The 12,426-nt window shown below is 43.0% G+C and overlaps 1 protein-coding gene across 2 annotated transcripts; it reads right to left on the minus strand.

The window, feature by feature from the left end:
* Positions 1 to 1,083: 1,083 nt before the first annotated feature.
* Positions 1,084 to 5,033, minus strand: LOC132492944 (serum amyloid A-2 protein-like). Of its 2 annotated transcripts, none has more exons than XM_060102807.1 (4): positions 4,990 to 5,033; positions 4,318 to 4,412; positions 1,637 to 1,775; positions 1,084 to 1,246 (listed from the first exon to the last, which is right to left on the minus strand). In XM_060102807.1, exons 2-4 carry the CDS (start codon positions 4,406 to 4,408, stop codon positions 1,084 to 1,086), a joined length of 393 nt encoding a protein of 130 aa, XP_059958790.1. In that variant the 5' UTR covers positions 4,409 to 4,412; positions 4,990 to 5,033. The 2 variants fall into 2 exon arrangements, with proteins under 2 accessions (XP_059958790.1, XP_059958791.1); XM_060102808.1 differs by having other exon boundaries at positions 4,318 to 4,409; positions 4,990 to 5,031.
* Between the last annotated feature and the right edge of the window lie 7,393 nt (positions 5,034 to 12,426).

Here is a 12,426-nt window from a genome sequence, read left to right on the forward strand (position 1 = left end):
ACAAAAAACAATCATTTGTTTTTTTGAAGGGTTAAATTGTCTATAGAACCATCTGGGACTGCTATTTTCTCTGGGGGAAGATTTGATCTTTTACAATAATTATAGAATAATCCAAATTTTCATTTCTTCTTGAGTCAGTTTTTGTAAGTTGTATTTTTCTAAGCATTTGTTAATTTTTATCAAGTTTTAAGCTTTATTGCCAAAGTTGTTCATGGTATTCTTTTTTTTTTTTAAGTGAGTTTTTTTGTTTTGTTTTTTAATTTATTTATTTATTTTTGGCTGTGTTGGGTCTTCGTTTCTGTGAAAGGGCTTTCTCTAGTTCCGGCGAGTGGGGGCCACTCTTCATCACGGTGCACGGGCCTCTCACTGTCGCGGCCTCTCTTGTTGCAGAGCACAAGCTCCAGACGTGCAGGCTCAGTAGTTGTGGCTCACGGGCCCAGTTGCTCCGTGGCATGTGGGATCTTCCCAGACTGGGGCTCGAACCCGTGTCCCCCGCATTGGCAGGCAGATTCTCAACCTCTGCGCCACCAGGGAAGCCCCCATGGTATTCTTATTATCTTTTCCATGATTTGGAACAGGGAGTTATGGCCTGATAATTGGTCCATATAATGGTCCATATATGGTTTATATAGTATAGTCTGTGCTCTGGACATACAGCTGGCCTGCTCTCCACATGGGTGGGTTCCACTCAGCGGATGTGGAGAGTCAACTATACTATGATATTTTATATGAGGCACTTAGTATTTGCAGATTTTGATATCCACAGGCGTCCTGAAACGAATCCCCTGCAGATACCAGTGGATGACTGTGAAGTTTTACCCCAAATTATTGCTATTGTTTATTAGTGCATTACCTCCTTTTTAAAAACTATGATGTTTATTGATGGTATTAAATAGGCTCATGTTCCCAAGAAGGCTGTCATATGCTGTTTCCAAATGCCAAAGACAAATTGGATTTCACAAGCATTTGTTCAACATTTTTATGTGCTCTTTATCAAGAACTACAGATACAGAATACAGCAACCTAGCTCAGCACTGCCTCCACTCGCTTGAGCCCTGTCTCCTGAGCAGAGTGAGAAGTAGCTCAGTACTTGTCGGGCAGGCCTGCAGGTCTGAAGTGATTGGGGTCTTTGCCGCTCCGGCCCCATTCATTGGCCTCCTGGTCGGCCCTCGAGTCCTCCAGTCCGTGGCCACTGTCTCCATGCTTAAAAAAGTCTGTGACTCTCGGAATAACCTCTCTGGCATCGCTGGAATGGAGGAGGGCAGGTAGGGGATTACTCCAGGGCTGACGAGCAACAGCCCACCCTCCCCATCTCTCCTCTTTCCAAGGAATCAAGGACTCTGACAGGAGCTAGGAAGGAGGGGATGAAGCCTGAGGTTGCCCGGGCTCAGCCCACCTCAGCCCTGCGGGTCCCTTTATGCTGGGTGAACAGCACCCATGGGGGAGGCTTGGGAATCGTCTGTGCCACCAGCCTTGCTGTGCTCTTCAGCCACTCAGACCCCACACAGGACACAGAGGGTGAGGGTGGATAAGAGGAGGAAAGGCCACAGCCCTACAGGAACTCCTCCAGGGCTCGACCCCTCCTGCCTGTCCGAGGCTCTCACACCCATCCCTGCATCCTCAGGGCCCCTGGTACCTGATCACTTTAGCAGCCCAGGCGCCCCCAGGTCCCCTTTGGGCAGCGTCATAGTTGCCCCGGGCATGGAAGTACTTGTCTGAATTTTTGTAATTGGCTTCTCTCATGTCAGAGTAGGCTCTCCACATGTCTTTAGTCCCTGGGAGGAAAAGAAAGTGATGATATGAACATGATCACGTCTCAGCAAAACAGAGAAAGAAGACATTTTCCTCTCACTGGGTCCAGATTTCAGCCTTTGACTAAGCCCTTGGAGATTATTATACTGGCTTGAAATGAATATTCCTTTACTTTTCACTTCCCTGGGTTAATGTTATGAGAATCATACATGGTGCAAGTTTTACTCTGTTTGATTCCATCCTAAGTCTGTTGGTACTTCGTTTTTGGTTGTGTGTGATGCATGCGAAGAGGAGGTCGGATGCTCTTTAAGGGATGTTTGGTTGTACAATGGACCTCTACCTGGAAAGATACAGGAAACCCTCTGACCAGAGCTTGAGAACAACGGCGATTCTGAGGGAGGTTGCAGACATAGGATGCTCCCAACCTAGTCAAGGGGAGAAATCCATCCCTGTGGACAAAGTGAGGACAACTCGGTCCTCAGTACATCTGAATGTCCGGGGCATATTTGGACCCAGCCAACTGTCAAAATTCAATCAGCAGGGGCTTCCCTGGTGGTGCAGTGGTTGAGAGTCCTCCTGCCGATGCAGGGGACATGGGTTCGTGCCCCGGTCCGGGAAGATCCCACATGCTGTGGAGCAGCTGGGCCCGTGAGCCATGGCCGCTGAGCCTGCGCGTCCGGAGCCTGTGCTCCACAATGGGAGAGGCCACAACAGTGAGAGGCCCACGTACAAAAAAAAAAAAAAAAAAAAAAAATTCAATCAGCAGGCGATAAAGGTGAGTTCCTTAAGAGAGCTTTGAAGAAACAGGGTAATCAGATGCAGAAAAAGGGCAACTGACACACCAGCTCTAAAGTTCAGTGTCCTCTTCAATAAAATAGAGGAGTATTGCCTCCCTCAGAGTGGTTACACAGAAGAACTGAGGAAATACAGGTTTAAGAGCTAAAACGTTGTAGGTGCTCAGTATACTATGACCTCTCTAGTCCTTAGGAAGAGTGGGATAAAAAAAAAGAAAAAGAATGAAGATGAGGAGCAGGGAGTTATGGACAGAAGGACTCTGATCAGCTAGAATTAAATGGCAAAGTTAAAAAAAAAAAAACTTACCAGGACAAAGAGAAAAATCCAATGTAGAGTTATAATCAGGGTTTATATAATGACTCTATGAGATAACTTATCTTCATATTATATATTTGTCATGTCTGGCATTTGGAAAGATAGTTTTGTTGAGAGTTATGACATTCCTACTATACTTATTCCCACTGAGTTACTAATTTAAATTGGTCCTTGAAGTCCAGACTTTCTTAAAAAATATTTCCAAAATGCCTGGCATATCTTCTCACCTAAGGTCAGCAATACCAGAGGTACTATGCACACTTCAGTGTGCATAAAAATCAACTGGGGTGCTTAATAAAGGCCAGATTTCTAGTCTCAACCCCAGGGATTGTGATTCAGGGGAAGGGTTGTGTGTGGCCCCAGGCACCTGCATTCCACAAAGCACCCCAGACCACGGGTGATTCTCATGCAAGTGGCCCTAGAACAGCCCTTTGAAAAACACTGACCTAAGAGATGAAAAAATATTTTTAGCTGGGTCTGTGAGAATTTAGATAGAATGGCCAGCAAACTCTTAAAACAATTATTCAGTAACTATCACAGAAAAAAAATAACACAAAATAATTTTGTGAAATAAACAAATTTTTGGTACTTCACTCTGGCTAGTGAGGTACATATCTCTTGCTATCGGTTTCTGGCCAGGTCTCAGCCTCAGTAGAACCAGTGTCAAGGTAATTCATTGTGCCATTTATGGTGGGGAGAGGAGCTCTATCAAGTTGCCTTCTAAAGGCACCACATCCCCACTATTTGCCATTTGCTCCGATACAGAGCAGGACATGTGTTCACAAATCCCTCACTCTCCCACGTGTACTCTTGTCTGGGAGGCATATAATACCTCGGTTAATAGCAAGGTCTAGGGGAGCTCAATGTCTTGGGTTAAATCCCACTCTGCTGGAGGACTTTGTTAGGTGTCTTAATTTCTTGGTGCCTCAGTTTCTCTGGTAAGGGATAATGGTACCAACATTGCAGGACTGAAGGATTAAAACCTGAGGATGACAAGGAGTTCACTCATGCATGTGAAGCTCTTAGAACAGTGCCTAGCAGGTATTAAAAGCTCAGGTATTTTACTTATAATTATTAAGTGGATGGGGAGGGTGAACATTCCCTACCCATTTAATGCACCCACTTCACGGTACCTGAGACTTGGAAATAAGCCATCCCTGGTTGCCCACGAGGGGGCAGCAGAGCCCCACTTGTGTTTAGGGAACATGCACCTCCTGAACCCAGATCTCTTCCTCACTCCTGCTGAAAGTTGGGGCCCAAACTCTATGTGACCTCGGGCTTGGGAATCCCAAGGGTGCAAAGCTGGCCAGAAAAACCTGGGGAAGTGCTACCACGGAAACCAAGCTCCTTTTTTTCCCTCTTATGGCCTTTGCCCTGTGGGGATGTGACCTCTGCTCAGGTGAATCTTGGGAGCTGCAGATGCATCCTTCCCCTGACCCATCCTTTGATCCTTACCTTGACCAGCTTCCTTGAGGAATGTAGCCCATCGCTGGCTGCTGACCCCCAGGATCAGGAAGCAGAAAATGATGCCCGTGGAAAGCTTCATCCTGCTGCAGGGAGATGAGCAGACACAAACAAGGATGACAGGTCTGGGTTTTTGTTCTTGTTTTTGTTTGTAATGTGGATACACCCTTGCATTCCAAAAAAAAAAAAAAAAAATTCCACTGAATTTTATCTCAATATATAGCCGATAGATAGATAGCATTACAGAGGATCCAGTTCTCATTTCCGTGTGTCTCATTGGAATCCCAATGATTTCCTGTGTGAGGGATTGCAACGGGCTTTTAGTATAAACCATTTCCAGTCCAGTCATCCCCTATCAGCCCTGAAACCCAACTGCACAGCAAGTTTCCCAAAGGCATTAGGAGTTTGGGCACTATACCTCTCTGTAATATGAGATGAGGTAAACAATGCACAAGCATTTGTAGACTGCCTGCTCTACCTATCACTGACTTCACACAGAAGAATATGGAGCCCCTACCTCCCAAAGTATTCACAGCTGGTGAATTCTGATTGTCAGAATAGTAGATTCAGGAAGGAAACAGAGGGTTGGGCTGCAGCACAAGAATGCTGGTGAAGAGAGAGAATCTCCAAAGAGGAAAAGTTTAGAAAGTTCTAGCACCTCACCTTTGGCTGTGCCTTCCTGCTGAGGCTCCCGGCGAAGCTGAGCTGCCTGTGCCGCCTGCCTGGGAGACGGGGCTGGTGCTTTATATACTGACACTTGGCTAGTGGAGCAAATGAGAAGAGAGGTTTGAACCAGAAGAAGAAAAACAAGCAGGAAAGAACGAAATTTGGGAAATTCCTCTTGACAGCATTTCAAAACAGCAGGGTTATTCTTCAAACACATCTAATTCTCCTGGATTGTGTAATCTGGCAGTTTTCAAGGGTGTAGCAAGTTGGGCTGCTTCTGTCTGTTTCCAGTCTCACTCCTGGCGGGGAAAGGTGTTTTCCCCACACAATAATATACTGACTTTTGCTGTGAAGGATAATCAATATTAGAAAAAAAGAGGTGATTGCCTAAAGAATGTGAGGATACAGGGCAAAAGGAAAAGCAGTACGGGGCCATTGCAAGGGACAGCTCAGGATGAAGCTGGGACCCCAGGGTACAGGAGTCAGAAAAGAAGGAGATAGAAACCCAGGAAACCCGGGGGTGTAAGTCATCAGGAGGCGGAAGCGCAGCGGGGGCGGGAAGGTGGTAGAACGCCGCATTGAGATCGGTTTGCCGGTCTTTAAGTGGTCGCGCCCCCTTGGAGAACGCGACCAGAAGGCAAGGCGGTCCCGGGCTCTCTAGCTTCGCGGTGATTGTAAAGTGCAGACCACTTGCCACAGAACATAGCTGAAACAGAAAATAAGAAGATGGCAGCAAACCCTTCAGGACAAGAGCATTAAAAATTCACCCCAAAGATAGCCTCATCTACCAGAGGACAGACAGCAGAAGCAAGAGGAACTACAATCCTGCAGCCTATGGAACAAAAACCACATTCACAGAAAGACAGACAAGATGAAAAGGCAGAGGGCTATGTATCAGATGAAGGAACAAGATAAAATCCCAGAAAAACAACTAAATGAAGTGGACATAGGCAACCTTCCAGAAAAAGAATTCAGAATAATGATAGTGAAGATGATCCAGGACCTCGGAAAAAGAATGGAGGCAAAGATCGAGAAGATGCAAGAAATGTTTAACAAAGACCTAGAAGAATTAAAGAACAAACAAACAGAGATGAACAGTACAATAACTGAAATGAAAACTATACTAGAAGGAATCAATAGCAGAATAACTGAGGGGGAAGAACGGATAAGTGACCTGGAAGACAGAATGGTGGAATTCACTGCTGCAGAACAGAATAAAGAAAAAAGAATGAAAAGAAATGAAGACAGCCTAAGAGACCTCTGGGACAACATTAAACACAACAACATTTGTATTATAGAGGTCCCAGAAGGAGAAGAGAGAGAGAAAGAACCTGAGAAAATATTTGAAGACATTATAGTCAAAAACTTCCCTAACATGGGAAAGGAAATATCCACCTAAGTCCAAGAAGCGCAGCAAGTCCCATACAGGATAAACCCAAGGAGAAACACACCGAGACACATAGTAATCAAATTGGCAAAATTAAAGACAAAGAAAAATTATTGAAAGCAACAAGGGAAAAATGACAAGTAACATACAAGGGAACTCCCATAAGGTTAACAGCTGATTTCTCAGCAGAATCTCTACAAGCCAGAAGGGAGTGGCATGATATACTTAAAGTGATGAAAGGGAAGAACCTACAACCAAGATTACTCTACCCGGCAAGGATCTCATTCAGATTGGATGGAGAAATCAAAAGCTTTACAGACAAGCAAAAGCTAAGAGAATTCAGCACCACCAAACCAGCTCTACAACAAATGCTAAAGGAACTTCTCTAAGTGGGAAAGACAAGAGAATAAAAGGACCTACAAAAACAAACCCAAAACAATTAAGAAAATGGTCATAGGAACATACATATCGATAATTACCTGAAACGTGAATGGATTAAATGCTCCAACCAAAAGACACAGCCTTGCTGAATGGATACAAAAACAAGACCCATGTATATGCTGTCTACAAGAGACCCACTTCAGACCTAGGGACACATACAGACTGAAAGTGTGGGGATGGAAAAAGATATTCCATGCAAATGGAAATCAAAACAAAGCTGGAGTAGCAATACTCATACCAGATAAAATAGACTTTAAATTAAAGAATGTTACAAGAGACAAGGAAGGACACTATATAATGATCAAAGGATCAATCCAAGAAGAAGATATAACAATTATAAATATATATGCACCCAACATAGGAGCACGTCAATACATGAAGCAACTGCTGACAGCTGTAAAAGAGGAAATCGACAGTGACACAATATAGTGAGAGACTTAAACACCTCACTTACACCAATGGACAGATCATCCAAAATGAAAATAAATAAGGAAACAGAAGCTTTAAATGACACAATAGACCAGATAGATTTAATTGATATTTATAGGACATTCCATCCAAAAACAGCAGATTACACTTTCTTCTCAAGTGTGCATGGAACATTCTCCAGGATAGATCACATCTTGGGTCACAAATCAAGCCTCAGTAAATTTAAGAAAATTGAAATCATATCAAGCATCTTTTCTGACCACAACGCTATGAGATTAGAAATGAATTACAGGGGAAAAAACGTAAAAAACACAAACACATGGAGGCTAAACACTACGTTACTAAATAACCAAGAGATCACTGAAGAAATCAAACAGGAAATTAAAATATACCTAGAGACAAATGACAATGAAAATACGACAATCCAAAACTTATGGGATGCAGCAAAAGCAGTTCTAAGAGGGAAGTTTATACCTATACAAGCCTACCTCAAGAAACAAGAAAAATCTCAAATAAACAATCTAAACTTATACCTAAAGGAACTAGAGAAAGAAGAACAAACAAAACCCAAAGTTAGCAGAAGGAAAGAAATCATAAAGATTAGAGCAGAAATACATGAAATAGAAACAAAGAAAACAATAGCAAATATTAATAAAACTAAAAGCTGATTCTTTGAGAAGATAAACAAAATTGATAAACCATTAGCAAGACTCATCAAGAAAAAGAGGGAGAGGACTCAAATCAATAAAATTAGAAATGAAAGAGGAGAATTTACAACAGACACCACAGAAATACAAAGCATCCTAAGAGACTACTACCAGCAACTCTATGCCAATAAAATGGACAACCTGGAAGAAATGGACAAATTCTTAGAAAGGTATAGCCTTCCAAGACTGAACTAGGAAGAAACAGAAAATATAAACAGACCAATCACAAGTAATGAAATTGAAACTGTGATTAAAAATCTTCCAACAAACAAAAGTCCAGGACCGGATGGCTTCACAGGTGAATTCTATCAAACATTTACAGAAGAGCTGACACCCATCCTTCTCAAACTCTTCCAAAAAGTTGCAGAGGAAGGAACACTCCCAAACTCATTCTATGAGGCCACCATCACCCTGATACCAAAACCAGACAAAGATACTAGAAAAGAAGACAATTACAGACCAATATCACTGATGAATACAGATGTATAAATCCTCAACAAAATACTAGCAAACAGAATCCAACAACACATTAAAAGGATCATAGGGGGCCTCCCTGGTGGCGCAAGTGGTTGAGAGTCCGCCTGCCGATGCAGGGGATACGGGTTCGTGCCCCGGTCTGGGAGGATCCCATGTGCCGCGGAGCGGCTGGGCCCGTGAGCCATGGCCGCTGAGCCTGCGCGTCCGGAGCCTGCGCGTCCGGAGCCTGTGCTCCGCAACGGGGGAGGCCACAATAGTGAGAGGCCCGCATACCGCAAAAAAAAAAAAAAAAAAAAAAAAAAAAGGATCATAGGGCTTCCCTGGTGGCGCAGTGGTTGAGAGTCCACCTGCCGAGGCAGGGGATACGGGTTCGTGCCCCGGTCCGGGAGGATCCCACATGCTGCGGAGCGGCTGGGCCCGTGAGCCATGGCCGCTGCGCCTGCGCGTCCGGAGCCTGTGCTCTGCAACGGGAGAGGCCACAACAGTGAGAGGCCCACGTACCGCAAAAAAAAAAAAAAAAAAGGATCATACACCATGATCAAGTGGGATTTATCCCAGGGATGCAAGGATTCTTCAATATAAGCAAATCAATCAATGTGATCCACCATATTAACAAATTGAAGAATAAAAACCATGTGATCATCTCAATAGATGCAGAAAAAGCTTTTGACAAAATTCAACACCCATTTATGATAAAAACTCTCCAGAAAGTGGGCATAGAGGGAACCTACCTCAACATAATAAAGGCCATATATGACAAACGCACAGCAAACATCATTCTCAATGGTGAAAAACTGAAAGCATTTCCTCTACGATCAGGAACAAGACAAGGATGTCCACTCTCACTGCTATTATTCAACATAGTTTTGGAAGTCCTAGCCACGGCAATCAGAGAAGAAAAAGAAATAAAAGGAATACAAATTGGAAAAGAAGACATAAAACTGTCACTGTTTGCAGATGACATGATACTCTACATAGAGAATCCTAGAGATGCCACCAGAAAACTACTAGAGCTAGTCAATGAATTTGGTAAAGTAGCAGGATACAAAATGAATGCACAGAAATCTCTTGCATTCCTATACACTAATGATGAAAAATCTGAAAGTGAAATCAAGAAAACACTCCCATTTACCACTGCAACAAAAAGAATAAAATACCTAGGAATAAACCTACCTAGGGAGCCAAAAGACCTGTATGCAGAAAACTATGACACTGATGAAAGAAATTAAAGATGATACCAACAGATGCAGAGATATACCATGTTCTTGGATTGGAAGAATCAATATTGTGAAAATGACTATACAACCCAAAGCAATCTACAGATTCAATGCAATCCCTATCAAATTACCAATGGCATTTTTTACGGAACTAGAACAAAAAAACTTAAAATTTGTATGGAGACACAAAAGACCCCGAATAGCCAAAGCAGTCTTGAGGGAAAGAAATGGAGCTGGAGGAATCAGACTCCCTGACTTCAGACTATACTACAAAGCTACAGTAATCAAGACAATATGGTACTGGCACAAAAACAGAAACATAGATCAATGGAACAAGATAGAAAGCCCAGAGGTAAACCCACGCACCTATGGTCAACTAATCTACGACAAAGGAGGCAAGAATATACAATGGAGAAAAGACAGTCTCTTCAAAAAGTGGTGCTGGGAAAACTGGACAGCTACATGTAAAATATGAAATTAGAACACTCCCTAACACCATACAGAAAAATAAACTCAAAATGGATTAGAGACCTAAACGTAAGACCAGACACTATAGAACTCTTAGAGGAAAACATAGGAAGAACACTCTTGGACATAAATCACAGCAAGATCTTTTTTGACCCACCTCCTAGAGTAATGGAAATAAAAACAAAAATAAACAAATGGGACCTAATGAAACTTGAAAGCTTTTGCACAGCAAAGGAAACCATAAACAAGACGAAAAGACAACCCTCAGAATGGGAGAAAATATTTGCAAGCAAATCAACGGACAAAGGATTAATCTCCAAAATATATAAACAGCTCATACAGCTCAATATTAAAAAAACAAACAACCCAATCCAAAAATGAGCAGAAGACCTAAATAGACATTTCTCCCAAGAAGACATATAGATGGCCAAGAAGCACATGAAAAGCTGCTCAACATCACTAATTATTAGAGAAATGCAGATCAAAACTACAATGAGGTATCACCTCACACCAGTTAGAATGGGCTTCATCAGAAAATCTACAAACAACAAATGCTGGAGAGGGTGTGGAGAAAAGGGAACCCTCTTGCACTGTTGGTGGGAATGTAAACTGATACAGCCACTATGAAGAACAGTATGGAGAGTCCTTAAAAAACTAAAAATAGAATTACCATATGATCCAGCAATCCCACTACTGGGCATATACCCAGAGAAAACCACAATTCAAAAAGGCACATGCATGGGGGCTTCCCTGGTGGTGCAGTGGTTGAGAGTCCACCTGCCGATGCAGGGGACACGGGTTCATGCCCCGGTCCGGGAAGATCCCACATGCAGCGGAGCAGCTGGGCCCGTGAGCCATGCCGCTGAGCCATGCCACTGAGCCTGTGCATCCGGAGCCTGTGCTCTGCAACGGGAGAGGCCACAATAGTGAGAGGCCCGTGTACTGCAAAAAAAAAAAAAAAAAAAAAAAAGAAGAAAAAGAAAAGACACATGCACCCCAGTGTTCATTGCAGCACTATTTACAATAGCCAGGTCATGGAAGCAATCTAAATGCCCATGGACAGACGAATGGATAAAGAAGTTGTGGTACATATATACAATGGAATATTACTCAGCCATAACAAGGAAGGAAATTGGGTCATTTGTTAAGACATGGATGGATCTAGAGACTGTCATACACAGTGAAGTAAGTCAGAAAGAGAAAAACAAATATCGTATATTAAAGCATATATGTGGAACCTAGAAAAATGGTACAGATGAACCGGTTTACAGGGCAGCAGTTGAGACACAAATGTAGAGAACAAACGTAAGGACACCAAGGGGGAAAAGCCACGGGGGAGTGGGGGTGGAGGTGTGATGAATTGGGTGATTGGGATTGACGTGTATACAATGATGTGTATAAAATTGATGACTAATAAGAAAAAAAAATTCACCCCAACAGTAAAAGCATTTAAAGATATTAAAAAAAAGAGAGAAACCCAGGAGAGTCAAACTTCCGGCACCAACGTGGGGTGACCTCAACACTGAAAAAGGGAGTCCTCCACTTGACTCTATTTATAAGGTCATAATGGCAGGTTATATTTGGAGGTCACCATAATCCAGAAATGTTGAAGTATAGTGCAGAAATTTTCTACAGTGTTGTGTAGAAATGACACATCATAAAAATGATCAGGAAATGGCCAACCAACTGTTAAATTATCAGAATAGAAGATTCAAGAAGGATGCAGAGAAAGCTGAAATTTAGCACAAGAATGCTGGGAGGGTATGATGGCAGAGAACAAATATTTCAACCAGACTCTGCTTTACTCTGTGAGCTGGTTAATATTGTCTTGGGAAGAAATGTGTACCTGTGGTATCAGGAGGCTGGAGGCCATGGTCCCCTCAGTTGCCCCAGCCTTGCCCCTTCATCCAAAAGGGAAATTTTAAAAAGTCATTGGATTTCCCTATAGAAAAAGGGGTGATGCATGTGTAATATGGCAAAGATAGTGGGGGATCCAGAGGACATCAGAGCTGGTCCTTCTGATAATGGCACCCTGGCTGGAGCCTGAGGACTGTAGTAGGGCAAGTAAGGTCCAGCCCAGGGAGCACCACCTCAGGAGTTTCGCCTGGAGTGCTGACAGGAGAAAAGCAATGTGAGCTGTGCATTGAAGATACAGGGAAGTGATGTCCAAGACAGATGCAAACAAATCATGGAGACATGATAGATAAGATGTTGGAAGATGGTAAATAACAGTCAGGAAGGACGTGGGCCTTGTGCTCAACTAGTAATCCAGAGAAGAATGAGAATGAAGAACTTCCAGTTTGTTACA

Source organism: Mesoplodon densirostris, chromosome 7 (assembly GCF_025265405.1).
Source record: "Mesoplodon densirostris isolate mMesDen1 chromosome 7, mMesDen1 primary haplotype, whole genome shotgun sequence".
Classification (NCBI taxonomy): Eukaryota; Metazoa; Chordata; class Mammalia; order Artiodactyla; family Ziphiidae; genus Mesoplodon; species Mesoplodon densirostris.